At 50.5% G+C, this 19672-nt stretch overlaps 1 protein-coding gene across 6 annotated transcripts in view; it reads right to left on the bottom strand.

The window, feature by feature from the left end:
* SLC43A2 (solute carrier family 43 member 2) overlaps nucleotides 1–15265 on the bottom strand; it is a 38286-nt gene extending 23021 nt beyond the window's left edge. Inside the window, exons 1-5 of one of the 6 annotated variants that reach the window (XM_061176590.1) lie at nucleotides 15193–15265; nucleotides 14095–14314; nucleotides 5479–5686; nucleotides 3838–3893; nucleotides 2962–3038 (exon numbers count right to left, since the gene is read on the bottom strand). In XM_061176590.1, coding sequence (XP_061032573.1) covers nucleotides 2962–3038; nucleotides 3838–3893; nucleotides 5479–5686; nucleotides 14095–14254 — 501 coding nt within the window. In that variant the 5' untranslated portion in view covers nucleotides 14255–14314; nucleotides 15193–15265. Of the gene's footprint in view, nucleotides 1–2961; nucleotides 3039–3837; nucleotides 3894–5478; nucleotides 5687–13297; nucleotides 13340–14094; nucleotides 14315–14594; nucleotides 14617–14701; nucleotides 14829–15192 lie in introns of those variants that run through there. The other 5 variants (XM_061176591.1, XM_061176593.1, XM_061176589.1 and 2 more) reach the window with 5 other exon arrangements.
* Between the last annotated feature and the right edge of the window lie 4407 nt (nucleotides 15266–19672).

Raw genomic sequence — 19672 nt, 5'->3', positions numbered from 1 at the left:
GAAAAATTGGAAACCAACCCAAAAGTCCATTAGCAGGAAGCTGGTTATGTAAATTATGGCACATCTATATTATAGAATAACATGGAACTGTTTAATAATGAGGCCCATCTCCATAGTTTAAAATAATAAGGTAGATTTCTAAGGACTGGCAGGAAAAGACATAAAAGATACATTGTTTAAAGCAGAAACTAACACACCACTGTAAAGCAATTATACTCCAAAAAAGATGTTAAAAAAAAGATACATTGTTAAGTGAAAAAGGCAAGTTGTAACAGTATTTCTTTTAAAAAGAGCAACAGTATATCTAGATTTTCTTATTTTTTTCATAATGAAGAGCTACATTCTAAACTGATGAAGTTAGGCTTATAGGATTTTATAGTCCACATTTTATATTTCCAAAATAGTGACTTTTTACTTTTTGTTTTATAATCATAAAAAGAAAAGAAAAAGAATCCTTATGAGCCTACTAGCCTCCCCTAAAGGTTTCTTGGACAAGAACTATGAACTCATTTTAAAGACTTTCTTTTTTTTTTTTTTTTTTTAAACGTCTTTATTGGAGCATAATTGCTTTACAATGGTGTATTAGTTTCTGCTTTATAACAAAGTGAATCAGTTATACATATACATATATCCCCATATCTCCTCCCTCTTGCATCTCCCTCCCTCCTGCATCTCCCTCCATCCCACCCTCCCTATCCCACCCCTCTAGGTGGTCACAAAGCACCGAGCTGATCTCCCTGTGCTATGCGGCTGCTTCCCACTAGCTATCTATTTTACGTTTGGTAGTGTATGTATGTCCATGCCACTCTGTCTCACTTTGTCCCAGCTTACCCTTCCCCCTCCCCGTATCCTCAAGTCCATTCTCTAGTAGGTCTGAGTCTTTATTCCCGTTAAAGACTTTCTTAAAGGGGATTCATGGTGTGGTGGTTCTTATCTATTTGTCTTAGGCTTTATTACAATAAAGCATCTTTCTGTATTTCAGAGCGTAAACTCCTCAAGGACCATCTCTTTCTTTTATCCCGAAATTCAGAACTGCCATCACATAGGCATAGTGTGGCTCAAATAATGGGGGTGATGCCAGATTTTTATTTTTCATTTTGATGAAAGAGGTGGTTGTGTTCACACTGTCAAAAAACAAACAGAACCACGGCTCCTGCTTCACAATTTATACAACTTAGTGGAATCTGTGTACCTTTGACAGTTCTAACATATTTCTTACAGTTTCAACATTTGTTTTCCCCTGGGAATTTGAGAGGGAGGGAGATATATCCATTTTTTATAAATCTACCTGGTTAAAAAAATAAAAATAGGGACTTCCCTGGTGGCGCAGTGGTTAAGAATCCGCCTGCCAACGCAGGGGACACGGGTTTGACCCCTGGTCCAGGAAGATCCCACATGCCACAGAGCAACTAAGCCCATGCACCACAACTACTGAGCCCACATGCCACAACTACTGAAGCCCGCGCGCCTAGAGCCCATGCTCCACAACAAGAGAAGCCACCTCGATGAGAAGCCCGTGCACTGCAACGAAGTGTAGCCCCTGCTCGCCTCAACTAGAGAAAGCCCACGCGCAGCAATGAAGACCCAACTCAGCCAATAAATAAATAAATAAATAAATAAATAAATAAATGTTTCTTTAAAAAAATTAAAAAGAAAAGAAATAGTAGCTTTAAAAAAAATAAATAAATAAAAATGTACAAAAAAGTACAAAGTCAATCTCCTTCACACCACCAGGGGCAAGGCAACCAGAGTTCCCAGATACGTGTGTGTCCCCCACTCCCCAAGCACAGTACATATGTGGTCCTGGGCCGAGCCTCTCTCACCTAACACAGACCCCATCGAGTGTTCCCTTTCCATGGACCCAGACCCAGGCACTTCATCCTTCCCACCGGGACAAAGTTAACAAAGCAAAACGTAGGAAGGGTGAACAGAAGAGGCACTGGGCCAGGCCTGGCCTCTGGCTCACAGCCTGCAGGCAAGGGGTCACAGAGATGTCAGTAGCTCTTCAAGCTCCTTACAAGAAGACCAGCAAGTCCCCAGGGCTCCCTCAAAGCTAAATGAGGGCCCTTCAACAGCATGACTCCTGACTCATTAGTGGAAAGAGAAAGCAGAAGTGAATGCACTGCAAATAAATAGTGATGCGAGGTATTGTTTCATAAATACTTCCTCAAGGGGAAACTGAGACAGTCCAGACCTTCCTGTTGGACAGAGAAATCTCTCTGAAAGCCTAGCATTCTCACTTCTTTCCCAATGGCCAGCTCTGAAAGGCACACCTGCCTGACCAGGTGAGCCTGCAGCCAGCTCCCTTCTTCCTCCTTCTTTGACTTTCTTTTAACCCGGACCTTCCTGCAGCCTCTCCCATTTCCAAAAGAAGCACATTCTGTGGCGTTCTGGTGCTACCATAGAGGGTGCTCAGCATCCTGAGAAAGGATCTCCCTCCCCAGAAGGGCTCCCTGTGCCCTAGCATTTAGAAAACCCAGCAGAGAGGCAGCCTATGTGTTCCCCAGAGTTTTTCATTCAGTTCTGAACAAAGCAACAGTTAGGGGCAGGGTGATTCCAAGAGAGGTTTGTTTTTAGGTTGCACTGTTAGCAAGAGCTGCCACCGAAAATATGAGAAAAGAAAGCAGATGGCAGGTTTTTTCTCCCCGGTCCTGCCTTCTCTAGGCACATGGCGAGTTAGTTGGCTCCCTCGGCACCTCAGTCACGGTCAGGAGGCAGGGGACGGGTCACTCTGCGAGTCCCGCTCTGCTGCCGTCCATTCTGCCTGCAGTACCTCCCCAGCTTGGGAGGCCGAAGCTGGCTTTGCCGCCACAGCTTCACCACCAACGACCCTCTACTGCTTGGGATACCCAGGCAGATGCAGGCAAATGGAAAGCAAGGAAATCAAAGCCAATAAAAGCTGCCTCAGATTCACAAGAAGATGACTGAACTAGAGATCTCCCTAAAAAAATTGGTACTTACTGTTAATGAGGTGAATGTCATGCACATCCCACCAAAGCCATTCAGAGCCAGAGCGACGAAGATGAGCACAGAGAGGGCTGGAATGAAGCAGAAAGCTCATAAGCGGGGAACCACGGCTGAGCTTCAGGAAGGCCGGGGCTTGACCCAGTGCCGGGTAAGGAGCTGGCTCCGAACAAACGCAGCTGAGTGACTGACAAGCCATCAGGCGTTAGTCCGGACACCTGGGGAGCTGGCCCAGCCTCTGCCTCATCCTCCTCTTGCCTATTTTATGGAGCTTGGGCTCTTGCAAAAGGTGCATCCCCGTCCTCCTTTCTCCACTAACCTTAGCAGCAAGGGAGAGGCCTACAGAAGCTGCTTCACTGAAACCAAAAATACAGGTACCCAAAAACCAGGAGATGAGCCTGGATACGATTTTGGTGAAACTCAAATCCTATTTTGGTGTTTGTTCTAAAAGTCCCTGCAGCATCAGCTCCACCTGAACAGGGTTAGGGACCAGGCAGCTTCTAAGTCATTTTTAAAGTGCTGGCCTGGGCTGCCCCAAGGGGCTCAGCTCATGACCTCCACACACACCCCTGCAGCTGGCCTAGTTCTCCAGTTGGCATCAATGAGGCCATCGGGGACTGGCCTGGCTTGGCAATGCGATGGGTGTTTCTCACTCCCTGGGAGCTTCTCTCAGACCTCTGTCTGGGGCCATTATTTGGTTATCCAGCCACCCATCAGAGATAAGTCACTGGGTAAAGGCCTAACAGGTGTCCCTCTAATTTGAGCAGTGAGCACCAGGCCTGGCCCAGCTTTCTAGAGCAGGTGGGCCTACAAGCACCTCTGGGCACTCTCTCCCCAGTCCCTGACAAAAGGGTAGAGGAAAAGCTTACTCACAGTTTGGGTTACTTGCTCCATATGCAATCAGCAAGCAGGAGACAGCAAAGCAGGCACTGAAAAGAAACAGAAATAGTACATTGTTATTATTGTTATTGTTAATATTGCTTATTTGGAGGTATTTGTTATGTGTCAGATGCTTTCAGAAAATTTACATACATTCTTTCATTTAATTTAACAATACATTCTTTCATTTAATTTAACAATTCTACGGAGTATAATTGGCTCCATTTTACTGATGAGAAAAATAAAACTCAAAAAACAAAAACAAAACAACAAGGTCCTACTGTATAGCACAGGGAACTATATTCAATATCCTGTGATAAACCATAATGGAAAAGAATATGAAAAAGAATGTATATATATGTGTAACTGAATCAGTTTGCTGTACAGTAGAAATTAGCACAACATTGTAAATGAACTATACTTCAATAAAATAAATTTTTTAAAAAACAGGTATTCAAATACTTAGAAAAAAACAAACACAAAAACTAAATTCTCCAAGGTCTCCTAGCTAGCAGGTGGCTAAGCTGGAATTCAAGCCCCAAAGCCAGATCTGGTAAACACCCCGCTGCACTGCCCCCTCCATTCCCCAGACTGGAGCAGGCCAAGGCTGTGAAGCGAGAGAGGACACAATCCATTCCCCAGGCTCCCATGCCCGCTCAGCAAAAGGGGATGGACAGAACCCCACCGGGCAAGGGGCGATGAATGGCAGCTTCCAAATCCCCTCTGCTTGGCTCTAACCTGGGGACCAAGTCTACTTAAGCTCCAAAGAATGAATGAAACTGGTCCCCCACTCATTCCCTTCAGGGCTACAGGCCTCGCTCATTGCAAACCACTGCCCTGCACGATGCTCATTTCCAATGGGACTGGCTTGGGGAGTACCTTGGCCAGAGAGGGCCAGCTGCTTGGTGGACTGACCCTGAGGCTGGCAATCTGGAGCTTTATAGCCCAGGAACACATCCCAGGAGGTACATAAGATGACCCACTAAGGTACCAGAGGTAGGGAAATACTATTTTACAATTTTATAATTTTAGAAATTTTATAATTTTCTATTTTATAATTTTAAATCTCAGCCACTTTAATTTTTATTTTTTTGTATATGTATCATAAGGCACATAAAACACCATATGAGATGATGGATGTTCCCTAAACTTACTGTGGTCATCATTTCATGATGCATGTAAGTCTGATCATTATGCTGTACCTCAGTCTTATACAGGGCTGTACATCAATTATTACCTCAATAGAATTGGAAGAAAAAAATAAAGCACATAGAACATTAAGAATGATATATGTGTATACTATTGACAACTCCATGTGCTTATATTAGAGGTATGTATTCAAACTCTTTCTTCTCATGGAGGTTTAAGATCAGAAAGACTGGAAACCAGTGTTCTTAATGACAAGCGATTCCAGGCCCTCCCAGGCAGGCCTGAGCCCTGTGACTTTTTATGCAGATCGGCACAATGCAAGTATCACAGTAGCTGTTGATTTGGTTGCACATGGGGTAGGAAGCCCATCCTGGGCAGGCATTTAGGGAGCTCCACAGTGCACCTGAGAGCAGGTACCAGGATTACCCACAGTGGGGAATCTCAGCCCAGGGGTCCCACCTGCCCACCCCCACCCCTATAACTGACCTGCCCAGCAGCCTGAGCTTCCTTGGGCCGTACTTGTCCATGACGATGCCCAGAGGCAGGGTGATGGCACTGAGCAGGAAGGAGCCCACGGTGAAGGCCAAGTTTAGCATCTCATCCTGGGCCTTGCAGCTGAGCCAGCCATTCATTTGGCTCACCTCCTCGTGCTCCGGCTCTGTTGTGCCTCCCACTGTGCCATTGGTGACATCCTCTGCGTGTAGAGGGAGGGAAACCTGACCACAGGGTCGTGGCAGCGATCTCCAAAGATCAGAGGGGCAGGTGCCCACCCAGAGTCAGCCCACTGGGAATGCCAGGGCTGAATCTGGCTACCCCCCCAGCAGGCTGGGATGTCTATCTGGCCCAAGCTCCCTGGAGCGATAATGCAGAGATTCTTAACTTCTGTGTGGGGGGGTCACAGATGCTTTCGAGAATCCAATAAAGAAAGCTTCGCTCCTGCTCCTTAGAAAATGCACAAAGTCTTGCCCACAGTTTCAGGGCCTTCAGGCATCCCCTGCAGCACCCACGAGCCCCAGGTTGGGACTCCCATTCTAGAGTAACCGACACCTAGAAGAGTAGGCCTCGGGACCCAGCCTGGGCTGTGAGTGGGACCCCAGGCTGGATAGAACCTTCTCTGCAGCTCTGTCCATGGAAACAGTCTGCACCCAGTATACAGGAGGCCGACCCTAGACCACCTGGGAAGGACAAGCTGCTGGTCTCACTGCGCTGCCCTTGGTCAACCGAGGGGAAGGGTGAGTGGGCCTCCTTTACTGCCCAGGACGGCAGATTTCTCAAACACACAGTCCCTGTGCTAAATCCTCCCCGATGTTCTCACAGCACCAACCACCACATACACTGTGTCATGGAACCCCTTGGGAAGGGTTTTTGTTTTGTTAAAAAAAAGAAAAGTCCCAAGTAATTTGCTTTCACTTGTTGAAGTGCACCTTTCTTCTTTTTCTCGCTGGGGTCATGATGTCACTGTCCCCTGTGGCCACGCCTGTGCTGTAATCCCAGTCCTTCATGATACCCTCCAAAGTCCACCTGGCACCAAGACAACGAAAAGATGGAGGAAAAAGTGCTGCAGCAGCAGAGGGTGGGAGGGTAGAGGATAGGCCGCCACGTGGTGGAGGAACCCTCTCGTCTCGGGGACTGCTAGTTAAGAGATGCTGACTAATCCTGCAGAGAGAGGAGCAGCCTCTGATTAGAGGTGAGGTCGTGCTGGGAGACTCAAGGAAATACCTCTCTTCAGATAACTGCATGCCTCCTGAATGCGGCCCTCTGGCGCCGGGGTTATAAATCTGAGGTGTGCAAGGCCTGCCCGGGTCTCTCTCGGGGGTGACCCAAGGTTACGGGAAAAGATGCACCTTGGGTGAATCATGCTATATGCCAGCCTCTGACCAACAGGCCCTGCAGGGGGCACGTTGAGGGGGGCATGCCGGGACCTGGCCTCTGGGTTCCAATTTTGGTTCCTCCACTTCCTATTTGTATAACCTTGGAGAAGTGATTTCATCTCTACCTCAGTTTCTTTATCCGTAAAATGGGCATAATATAAAAAAATCATCTACCTTTCTAGAGTTTTGAGGAAGATAAAAGAGAAATCCAGATAACATTCTAGAGCTCACATAGGCATAGAAAGTGCTCAATAAACAATAGCTAAAAGTTGTTATTACTACTATTACTACTCCTCTCATTGGAGGCTCGGAATGGGGGTAATGGCTGGCAGCAGAGCTGGACACACTAACTGGGAGCAGAGTTCCGCAACTGACCATTCATCCACAGCATGAATTCATGTCTAGTCTCCCACTGGGCTGGGGGCCCTGAAGGACAGGGACTGTGTTCTAGTCACCTGTGTCCCCAGCACCTCCCCTTGGTCCTGGTACACAGCAGTTGTTTACTGAATGAATGAAAACAGTGGCATCAGATCACATTGGCCAAAAGGATCAAGAGAGAAGAAATGAACCAGGACACATGGAACCAACTTGAAGACAGAGGGGATCGAAGGAGATTATAGCCCCAACGTTAACCTCCGGAAGCCAAAGAAACAAAACCTAACAAGCCAGATTCTCGGCGCCCCCCCACCACTTTCTCTCAGCTTTCCAAAAGATGCCCCACCATGCTGGCAGCCAAAACACATGACAAACAGGGTCATCTGAGCCCATTAGGATCCAGCTCAGAACTGTCACACACACTGCCTTAGCCAGCAGGCCTGAGCTGCTTGTCCACAGTGAGGCCGCTTCTGGAAAAGCAGAGCCGCTTCACATGTTGGCACTGGTTTCGGGTGTCAGCTCTGCCAGCAGCAACAGGAACTGGAATGTAAAGCGGGAGGACAGGGTGTCCGCAAAGCAACGGCCACCTCCAGGTTGGTGTGCAGGTGCAAGCAAACCAACAGAGGTGCGACAGAGTGGATGGGGGTGGAGGGGGCACCCCCAGGTCTGGGATCGCTGGCTTGTGAGAGCGCTAGAGGACACGAAATCACTCCGGGCTGGGAGTGCGGTGGGATCTGCTGCTACAAGCAGGGAGCCATGACTGGACGGGGAGCAGAGGGGGCGAGGCAGCACGGGCTCTGAGTAAAGGCACGAGGGTGCTCTGCTCCTAGCTTCCCCAGAGAGGAGCCACAGCTGGACCTAAATCAATGACTGTACTCCCCGAGAGACAGACAGAGAAGATGAAATCCCAAGGCAACATACATATGCAAGGCAGACTCCCTGATTTGCTCTAAGTGAAGATGGGGATGAAAACATCTTGAATTGTTTAGAGATCTGGTCACCCTGTAACTAGACAGGGGGAGAGAAGTCAGAGTGGAGGGAAGGGAATCTGTCCCTCCCATCTTTCATCCTAGAGCCGCTACAACAGGAGCAGGGACTTTACACTTTTGGCCACCAGCCTTCTCTTAAATCCCTGCCAACGGGGCCACCTGGCCCTCTGCCCTCCTAGCTCCAGGCAGTGATGTCCAGCAACAAATGAGCTGGGGGTAGGGGCGACCGGGTGGCCTCTCATCGGCCCAGGGAGCAGTGCGAGAGTGCCCCTCGCCCCCGAGGGAACTAAACCTTCTGTGAGCCCGAAGCTTTGTTGGCAGTAAACAGCCCACACGAATTATCACAGATCCAGCAGATGCCCAAACACAGTCACACCCAGGCTGCTTCTGTCGCTCTGCTACCACCTGGGCCACTGTGGGCCAGAGAGACCCAAACAGATAAGCACCCAGGAAGTGCCAAGCCCCTGGGGTACCCCTCTGCTCCCAGCCTAGACCTCAGCCCTCACCCCGGTCCAGGCTGCTCTGTGCCTCACCTGCACCGGCTTATTACAGATGTGGCCAGAGTGGCCCGTCCCGGCCCAGCCCAGCCAGGGAAGGTGAACCAAGAAGACAGGCAAGGAACTGGCGTGTCCAGAGTGTGCAGAGAACAGGCGTAAGGCTGCTTAGGAGGAGACCCGGGGCAGGGAAGAGAGAACAATGCCTGCCCTGTTCGGCCCCACTCACCGCACTCACACACGGAATCCTTACAGAGAAAGCAGGGGAGAAAAGAGGGTGCTGTGGTCCCCCTGAGGCTCCCCTAACCTCCCTGGATCAAGGAGGGGGCTCCCCTGACCCCAGGATAACAAACCAGAACAGCTGACCATATGATGCTCAAGGGAGCAAGGGGCACCGGGTTGGAGGCCTCTGCAAACCCAAGCTGTGCCCCCAACCCCCAGAGTGCAGGCCTCTGGACCCCCTGCTATGTTCTCTGCCCCAGGATCTCCTGTCTCTCTCAAATCCTTAGTCTATCCGGCAACAGGAAGCAGCATCTCAGTCTGGCAGGGGGTATGTAGGTGAGAGGTCAGCCTCAGACACAGCAAACCGAGGCAGGACACAGTCAGAGGACCATGCCTGGTAGGCCAGGGCCCAGCCCCCGCGTTGTGATCGCAGAGTGCCGGCGTGCGCTGGCCACTGTGCTCCGTGCTAGTGGTTCCTGTGTCACCGAGCGCCATCCCACCCTCACCCCATATTCCACATCCAGATACCAGGAGTGTCAGAGCAGATAAGTCACTTCCCTGAGGTCTCATAGACAGTATATGGGGAAGTTGGACTTGAATCCAGGTGGTCGGACCTCAAAGCTACTGCTTTTAACCTTCAGGCTGTGCTGACGCTGTACCACCTGGGTTAGAGGCATTTCAGAGAGAAAATGCTGAGAGAATAAAGACGCACAAGGCTATCAGTGTCAGGGCAATGCCAGGTGGCCCTTAATGTCACTTAGTGAGAATGGGACTGCCCCCAAGATGCTCCCACAAGGTCCCTGAAAGCCAACCAAGCTGGACAGGACCTTAATGGGACACCAAGAAGCCAGGTAGGGCCAGCCGATGTGGAGGAGGGAAGTTAGGTCATGGGAAGGAGGCAGGCAGGGTGGGTGGGGAGGGCCAAGGGCACCAGCTCCTCTGTGACACGTCCCGAGGCTGGAGGCCCCAACCTTGATCCCCAAGTACCGAGTTAAAAAAAAAAAAAAATCCAAAATAAACTGGGGGGAGAGAGTGAAAACAGTCCTATTCGCAGCAAAAAAGTGAAAGGATTTCCCTGGTGGTCCAGTGGTTAAGACTCCCCGAGCTTCCACTGCAGGGGACATGGGTTTGATCCCCGGTCAGGGAACTAAGATCCTGCATATGCCATGCGGTGTGGCCACACACACACACACACACAAAATGTGAAATGATGGGTTTTCAAAAGCTACCACCAGTGGCCTTTGAGGGTGGGAGGAGACCATAAAAAGGGAGGGCCGTCAAGTGGCACGGACCATCTCCTGTCCACATCTGCAGCCTCGGTCCGGCCTGGTGGGGACCAGGCCTGGCCCTGCTCTCTCAGGGTCCCGGGGGCCAGCTTCCTGCTTTGTTTCAGTGAGAGGTGCCACCCCCCGGCCACCACAAGCAGAGTAACTGTGGTGGTCAAAAGCACAGAACTGGGGTCTGCCTTGGGGTCTATGGCTGGGCTGGACCGTGGCTTCCTTGGGCAGAGGCCATGTCTCCCACCTTCAGGACCCCCACCCCACCCAGCACCCGGCGTGTGGCAAGCCCTCAACAATTCATGAGAGGCTAACAGGTGAATCTGACCATCTCTTCTGCCTCAGGAGCTTCTTCCTGCCTTGAGAATAAAATCCAGTCTCCCCAGGGGCCTGCAGGCCCTGGCCCCTTCCCAGATCTCCAGTAATCTCCTGCCCGCCTGTCCTTTCTCTCCTCTCTTTCAACACACAGCTTACCCCGGAGGCTCACTGCCCCCTCCTCTCCTGACTCACCCCTGTGGCCCTCCACGCTTCTGCTTAAATATCACAGAGCCCCCCCCCCCAACCCAAGTTGAACCAGATCCCCGCGGTGGCTCTCACCCCTGGCACCCTGCTCTCTGTTGGGGTCGGACCACCACTTGGAATCATGTAGGCCTATGTGTGATGACTCTCAGATGCTGGCAGACTACAGACTCCCTGAGGGCCCGGATTGCTCTGCGCACAGCAGAGCCCCTCAGAAAATGTTTACTGAATGTATAGGTCAGATGAAAGAGGAGATTAAACATCCACAGGTAGCACCAGCCCCTGAGCTGACCCTGTCAAAGTGGCCACCGGTTGACAGAGGAAATGAAGAAAGAGTTTGGGTGTGGGTGGTGACAGCGGCCATCCGGCGGCCAAGAGAACACAGTTCTGGAAAAGCCGGGGCTGGGAACCCAGTCGGTCTCCTGTCCATTCCAGGGGGGAGTGGGGAGGCAAAGCCAAGTGCCAGCCCCAGGTCCCCAGCCCCTGTCATCCATCCTGACTGTCCGGGAGACAGGGATAAAGAGCTGAGGGGAAATGGAAAACCCAGCTCTTTCTTTCTTTCTCCCACCTCAACATGCTGGAACCCGACACCGTGTCTGTGGCCGGATTCTGGCTGGAGTCCCGAGAAAGAGTTCTGAGAACCTTTCAACAGGTTCAGGCAAATTTTCTTTCGAGAACAAACCAAAGCATCAGTCCTAAAAGCAACAAAAAGCTGACAAATTTGCATTTCAATCAGCTGTAGACTGGTCAGCTTTTCACAAGCTTAATTCAATAAAGGTAATAAATGGCCTAACTGCTTCTCTGCAATTCAGCTGTCCCCCAAGCATGAAAATATTAGGCCTAAGCAGAAATCTTGATCCTAAATCCTCCGGGCACTCCCAGCCAGGCAAGACACAGGGACTCCTGGCCCCCAAAGGCAACAGGTTACTCAGACTCCAAGAAACAAGGAGCAAGGAGGCCAGAGAGATAAGCTGTGTGGAATCAGCAGGCCTGCCTGCCACGGATGCTGGGTCAGCGGGTTTGCCAGATAGTCAGAAAAACCAAAATCAGAGGCAGGAACAAAGGCACGGGATAAGAAGTTGATGTTCAACCCACAATCCTGACCCTTCACCTTCACTTTGGTTTACAGGAGGGACCAGGCAAGCCTCGCAAGGGTTTAAACACCAACTCAGCACTGCGTCGGCACAATCTCTGGGACTCCTCCCACTTCAACGAAGGAAGAAGCCAAGGCTGAGGCAGGAATGAAGTGACCAGCCCCAGCGCTGCCAAGACCATAAGATAAATTAAATCAGTGGACAATGTGAGGGAAAAAACCCTAGAATCTGACCTTCTGACACCACAGTAGGTCAAAAAAAAAAAAAAAAAATTGACTACAACAGTCCTCCAGTCTGGATGAGAAGCTAAAAGCTTCATCTGGGGATGATGCTTCTTTCTGTTTTTTAACCCCTCTGTGCAGCCTGAAAGAATCCATCAGAGGCAAGCAGGAAGGGTCATGATCTACAAGGAGAGGAGAGAACGAGGGAGAGGAGGCGCCTAACACTCCAACCTGTTCCCTTCCAGAGTCATTAATCTCCTAACATCTCTCGGGCAAAGCAGAAAGCTTGTTCAAGGAACAAGGTCTGAGTGACTCTCCCATCTCCCAAGATTTCTTGCTGATGTGGGGAAAGGTCTGCCAAGAACCCTATGGTTATTAGGAAATATTTCTGAGTGGCTAAAGGCTAAAGGTTATAAATGATATACTCTCCGCCCTCAGGCAGCCTCAGCATCCCCTCCCTTTCTCCTGTCCTTAACCTCTCCCAGCTGAAGCTTCCCTAGTGACTTGGAATGCTCAGGGATCTCCTAGGAAGATCAGAGTAGGAATCTAGGGAGGGTTCTAACACGGGCTGACAGGCAGCATGAGCTGGTCCAAAGCTTTCTCTTCCCTCAAAGTTAGAACTATAGGGAAAAAAAAAATGGCATGCTGGGCTTCCCTAGCGGCGCAGTGGTAAAGAATCCGCCTGCCAATGCAGGGGACACGGGTTCGAGCCCTGGTCCGGGAAGATCCCGCATGCCGCGGAGCAACTAAGCCCTTGCGCCACAACTACTGAGCCTGCGCTCTAGAGCCTGTGAGCCACAACTACTGAGCCCGCGTGCCACAACTACTGAAGCCCACGTGCCTAGAGCCCGTGCTCCACAACAAGAGAAGCCACCGCAGTGAGAAGCCCGCACCGCAAGGAAGAGTAGCCCCCGCTCGCCGCAACTAGAAAAAGCCGCATGCAGCAATGAAGACCCAATGCAGCCAAAAATAAATAATAAATAAATTAAAAAAAAAAAAAAAGGCATGCCAGTGGTGTGATTCAGGGAGTCAGACTTGGGCTATCTCCATCCAAAGGAACTTGGGCAGGGGCTGCTGACAAAAGTACTGGGGAGAGACATTACTGAGTTCAACCATTACGTAGTCACTGCTGGGGACAGAGAGCAGAGGAAAACATTTCCTATCAAGGTTGCCTAGAAAGGCGGGTAGCAGGGTAGTGGGTGAGAGGCACTTGGGTCCCACTGATTGGCTGAACCCCACTGACCTTCAGCAATCAGGATCCTTTCACAAGGTCATCGGGTGTGAACATAGGGGTGGGGGTTAGATTTCTTGTAGACAAGCATCCTCGGCCTTCATTCAGCAACACCAATGTGTGGCAAAGGGAGAGGACAGACCTAGTGTCCTTTCCATAAATATCTTCCTTGCCTCTCTCCTCCCCCCCACCCATGGGGGTAGAAGGCCACTGAGATGTTCTCACAGCCTGTGGGAGGAAATGTCCTTTGGAAAATCATAAAGCAGCAAAAATAGACAAGAAATTGTATCCGAAAAGCCCTTTAGAGACTCCATGATGGCCTGACAGAAAAACATCTAGATTCTAGATGAACCTTCCACCGGCTGGAGGCCAAGCCACTTCCTCTCTCTTGCTGTACCCCAGCCACTGAGTCAGGAGTTCCTCTTTCTTACAGTCAGAGAGCAACATGTTTACTGCAAAGCAAGTGATGTGCCAGGCACTGGGAGGAGAGGAGTCCAGTCATGTTCCCAGGTGCTGGAAAGAACACCCTGGACTTAGGGGTTCTGGATCTATTACAGTCTACAGCTGTGCGGCCTCAGACAAGTCAGAAGATCTGAGACTCAGTTTCTTCAGCCACAAAACAGGGACAGTGATGTGTACCCAGCACACACTGTGGGTGTGTGTGAGCTGGGTGAGGATCAAATGGGCCTTTTGCTAACTAGGCGGTGCTGCGCAGTGAGGTGGTCTTGCTGGCTGGGTCTACACCGCCATCCCCCCTCTCCCAAAGCCCCCACTCCAGGAACCACCCCGAGTCCGAACACCCGGCTCACCTGGCTCAGTACACAGGTAGGAGTAAAAACCCTCCGACTTGAGCATGATGAGCAGCGAGCCCCAGCCCAGGAGGACTGCCGAGAAGAGGAGGTTTTCCAACACGGCCGTGCAGGCCATCCACCAGCGGCGCCGATGGGCAGTGGCCAGGGTGGGCGCCATGGCGAGGCGAGGCGCGGCGCGGCGGCCCGGCTCCGGCTCGGGCTGCGGCTCTGCAGCCACCTGCGCACAGACCTCGGCGTCAGCGCCCGGCACTATGCAGCCGGGTCGGCCAACCCGGGCCGCTGCCGCAGCGCGCGGAGCTTCTCACCCCTCTGCGGCCCGGGAGGCAAGTGCGCGCAGCAAGGAAGCCCCAGCCCTGCCCGTGCCCTGGGCCACCCTCTCCGCCGCTGGCTCGTCCGCCTGCCCGCAGCTTCGGGAGAGCCCCCCCGGCCAGACAGGGAGACTTCTCCCTCGGCTCACTCGGAGGGAAACTGAGGCATGCAAACAAGAAGGGACTAACGCCTGCTCAGGGACGTGGACTTAGTCCTGGTTCCCAGAAGGATTGACACAGCCTGGGGGTTGGCAGGGGAGGCAGCCTGAGGTCCGGATACCTAGGCAGGTGCATACCTGAGGGCTGCCACTCCCTGGGGCCCTCACTGGCGCCCGCCCGCCGGCACTGGAGACCCTCTTCCAGACCGGGCTCCCTGAACCACAAGATCAGCGCACGGAGTTCCACAACGGCCCGCCCACGGCCCGCTCATTGGCCTGACGGCACAGGAACTGCCGCGCCATTGGCCGCTGTCTAGGTCGCTAGGCGCTGCGGCCACGCGAGCTCCGCATGGGCGAGGAGAAGCCGGTTCAAACCGGCGGCGCGAGTCTCTCGCACGACCCCCACCCGGGGCCGTTTCCTCGGTAATTAGCTCGTTTCCATGGAAGTGGACCCCCGTCCCTCCATCCCCCAGCTCCCTCCTCGATTCGTCAACTCTTTCCTGGCGGCTCTTCATCCATTCAATCTCTCTTCTTTCCTATGCACACATCTTCAACCTACGCCCTTACTCGTGCGCTTTCTGTCCCCCAGCACCCAAGCCTGGGGCCCAGGTCCCCCAGATCCAGCTCACCCCGTTCTTACTGGTGTGTATCGGGCCCGGCCGGCGCCTTTTCTGCCCCCCTTTTATTCCAGCCCTTTTATTCCGACCCCTAGATGAAAACACTGCCACACGTTGATTGGCTGAGTGGGGGCTGGAAACAGGCTTTATCCAATCAGCAGCCACCCGCCCGCCCCGCGGCGAGCAGAAGCCGGTTCCGGCCGGACTAGGAGACAAACAAGGGAGCTGGGGGGGGTGCCGGGGGCTGCGTTGGGCGGTGTTTTTGGTCTGGTGCTTTAAACTGGAGTCACAGCCGGGCCGGGAACCCCCAGAGGCATTGCCCCATCGCCTCTTCAGAGCCTCGCCCCGAAGCCCTGTCTCTGGATTGGGTCCCCTGCTCGGCGTTCCGGCTCCCTCGGACTTCCCCGAGCTGCACGCCGGTCCGCCTCGCGCACCTAGCTTAGCTCCCGCACTCCGTTCTCCTCCAGCCCGCTTCGTCGTCCCCAGCTTCTCCTGTGCCTTGGGCACCACGCCCGATGCTCTGGCGCCGCATGGGTCGTCCCGCTCCCGCCACTTCCATTGCCTCCCCACGCAACGCTGACATCCTGTCTTGGGCTTTGTGCCCTGAATCCTCGCTCTCCTGCCCCTAGTAACCCTCATCCAGGCGCTGTCTGCGCATTCTGGATCCCCGGACCTCTCTCTATCCAGGCATGGTGTGCCTCTTCCCTGCTCTCCTGATTCATCGACCCCATTTCTGGGTGCCATCTGCCCGGTCCCTGGAAGGTGTCCCTCGGGGATCCCCAAGTGGGAGTTTGGGGCTTGTCTGCCTCCTAGAACGTTGTTTCCTCGGGTGCCGCATCCAGACTCTGACCCCCCCCGACCGCACCCCGTTCCCTCTCTCCTTGGTCCCCTCGGGGACCTTCACCCAGACCGGTCATCTTGGTGCTCCCTGCTGGAGTTGACCACCCCATTCCCACTGCCCGGCACCACCTCCACCCCCTTACTCCCCATTCCCTGACATCTCCTTCAGGTTAGGGCTCTCTCTGCAGGTTGACGCGGTGGGCAGCGCCAAACTGCAAAGCACAAGTCAGGTCTCCGGGAAAGTGCGCGGGGTCGGGAGGGCTCCAGGCTCCTGCTCTGATCAGCGACCTGGACATGCCCCGAGGAACTGCCAGGGCAGGGGTATGGAACCTAGGCTCTGGAGGTTCAGCTCCATTTGGAGGATCTCCCCCATCGAAGGCACTAGGCCAACAACCTCGGAGGGCCCTCGGTCTCCCGCAGATTCAGCTTGGTCTCTCTGGCACTGCTCTGGGAGCTGGCTTGTCATCCCAGGGCTGTGGGAGACCCAGCAGCCTCCTGCTCCACGTCCCTGAGTCCGAGTGCGCCCCCTGCCGCCGTGAACCCACCGTTGGCAACCTTGCTCAGACCACGCTTGACATTGTGGGCTTGGGGGATCCTGGCTGGTTACCTATCCCGTTAATCTCACGCGCTCACAGGGTTGTAACTGTCTCTTGAGTAACTTCAATCTTTCCCTCCCACCCTCCTAGAGCCACCTGCCTGAGGGCTGTCTCCAGGCAGTTGTTCCATACACATTTCTAAACTGTTTCAAACACATCTCTGAAATAGTTCACTTTCTCCACCCCCACCCCCCAAAACTGTTCCTCCCATACTTTTTCAGATAGTAGCATCACTACCTACTGAAGTCAGATACCGTGAACCATCTTTTCAACAAATATTTGTTGGGTACCTGCCGTTATTCTCCCTCTCCTTCCCACCCCCACCCCACCCAGACAATCCGTATCTCCTAAGTGCTTATCTAATTTGCCCATGTATGTCTATGACTGCAACTGCTGTTCATCCAGGTTCCAATCTCTGCCACTCAAATCCATCTCTCCACCCCACTCCATCCCAGTGAGCTACATAAATCTGACCTCTGCTAAAATGCTTCAGAAACTCTTTACCATTTGTCCTGCAGGATAAAGTTCAAGTTCTCCAACCTGACCTACACAGGCTCCTCCCCCACCCTGGCTGACTTAGATGTTCCAGTCACATGGAATTGCTTGTAGTTCCTGCAGGTGCTGTTCTTTCACCTCTGACCCTTAAACGTAGTCCCTTCTGGAACAGCACCTCCTCCAGGAAGCCTTCCCTAACTACTCGTCACGATATTCTCCATTATCTTTGTCCACTGATTGCTTTGTTTTACAATTATCTGTTCATCTGTTTGTCTCTCCCTTTTCCCATTGACTATGAACTCTTTGGAGGCACGAACTGTGTCTTATTCAGCTTTGTATTGTATAACCAGCCCTTAATACAGAAGAAAGCACAAAGCTGACGCACAATATGAGTTTGTTGAATGAAAACATGAATAAATGAAGAGGAGAAAGGTGTCAGCTTCTAGGGACAAAGGATTCAAAGCTGGGAGAATGACGTAATGCCAATAATAATGAACCTTTATTGAGAGTCAAAAATTCACTAGGTGCTTTACATACTTTTTCATTTAATCCCTACCATAACCTGGGAGATAGCCACATCCGCATTTTTCAGCTGAAAAAACAAGCTTTAAGTAACATTTCCAAAGTCACAAAACAAGTATGTCAGAACTGAGATTTGAATCTAAGTCTAATTTGAACGAAGTTCTGGGTGTTTGTTTGTTTGTTTGTTTGTTCTGGCCGAGCCTTGTGGCTTGTGGGATCTTTCCCCAACCAGGGATTGAACCCGGGCCAGGACAGTGAAAGTGCCAAGTCCTAACTACTGGACCACCAGGGAATTCCCTGGGTTTGGGGTTTTTTTCAGTCTTTTTGTCAGCAGTGTTAAAGGCACCACACCAGCACTGCTGGCAAATCATAAAGAAATAAATTATTATGTATAAAATAACTACAAGGATATGTTGCTCAACACAGGGAATATAGCCAATATTTTATAATAACTATAAATGGAGCATAACCTTTAAAAATTGTGAATCACTATATTGTACATGTGTAACATATAATATTGTACATCAACTATACTTCAATTAAAAATTCATAAAGAAATAAAACCACTAAAGTACTAAAAGAAAATGTAGAAGATTATTTCACTGATTTTAAGGTAGAGAAAGCCTTTCCATCTTTCCATTACACGTGACATTAAACCCAGAAGTCAAAAAGAAAAATACTTGTCTAAATTTAAACTTTTAATTTCCATGGAGAAAAAGAAGAAAGAAACTATAAACAGCATTAAAAGACCAATCACAAACCAGGCGAAGAATTAATATCCTTGAGCAGAAATAGAGACGCAGATGTAGAGAACAAACGTATAGACACCAAGTGGGGAAGTGGGGGTGGGATGAATTGGGAGACTGGGATTGACATATATACACTAATATATATAAAACAGATAACTAATGAGAACCTGCTGTATAGCACAGGGAACTCCACTTCACTGTACAGTAGAAACTAACACAACATTGTAAAACAACTGTATCCCAATAAAAAAATTTTTTAAATAAAAATAAAAAAGAATATCCTTGATATAAAGGCACTTATAAATCAATGAGAAAAAAATGAACACCTCAATTGAAAATTGGGGAAAGGGCTTCCCTGGTGGTGCAGTGGTTAAGAATCCACCTGCAATGCAGGGGACATGGGTTCAAGCCCTGGTCCGGGAAGATCCCACATGCCGTGGAGCAACTAAGCCCGTGCGCCACAACTACTGAGTCTGCGCTCTAGAACCCGCGAGCCACAACTACTGAGCCCGCGTGCCACAACTACTGAAGCCTGCGCGCCTAGAGCCTGTGCTCTGCAACAAGAGAAGCCACCGCAATGAGAAGCCCGCACACCACAACGAAGAGTAGCCCCCGCTCACCGGAACTAGAGAAAGCCCGTGCACAGCAACGAAGACCCAATGCAGCCAAAAATAAATAAATAAATAAATAAATTTAGAAAAAAAAAAGAAAAAGAAAATTGGGGAAAGAATATAACCAAATCATCTATAAGAAAAATACAAATAACTTTAAAGATATGAAAAGAAGCTCAGTCTTAGAATAATCATAGAATTCACATTTTAATGATCTTATTTTTTTCATTTTTTTTAGTGATTCAATTTTATATATATATATATATATATATATATATATATATATTTTTTTTTTTTTTTTTTTTTTTTGGCCGTGCAGCACGGCATGTGGGATCTTAGTTCCCTGACTAGGGATCGAACCTGTGTCCCCGGCAGTAGAAGCGTGGAGCCCTAACCAGTGGACCGTCAGAAAATTCCCAATATATATATGTATTCTTTTTCAGATTCTTTTTCACTACAGTTTATTACAAGATATTGAATATAGTTCCCTGTGTTATTCAGTAGGACCTTGTTGTTTATATTTTATATATAGTAGTGTATATATGTTAATCCCATACTCCTAATTTATCCCTCCCTCCCTCCCCTTTGGTAACCTTAATCTTGTTTTTATGTCTGTGAGTCTATTTCTCTTTTGTAGATAAGTTCCTTTGTATCATTTTTTTAGATTCCACATATAAGT

Source organism: Eubalaena glacialis, chromosome 19, assembly GCF_028564815.1.
Source record: "Eubalaena glacialis isolate mEubGla1 chromosome 19, mEubGla1.1.hap2.+ XY, whole genome shotgun sequence".
Classification (NCBI taxonomy): Eukaryota; Metazoa; Chordata; class Mammalia; order Artiodactyla; family Balaenidae; genus Eubalaena; species Eubalaena glacialis.
The sequence above is the reverse complement of the archived record's forward strand: the minus strand, read 5'-3'. Positions and strand labels throughout refer to the sequence as shown.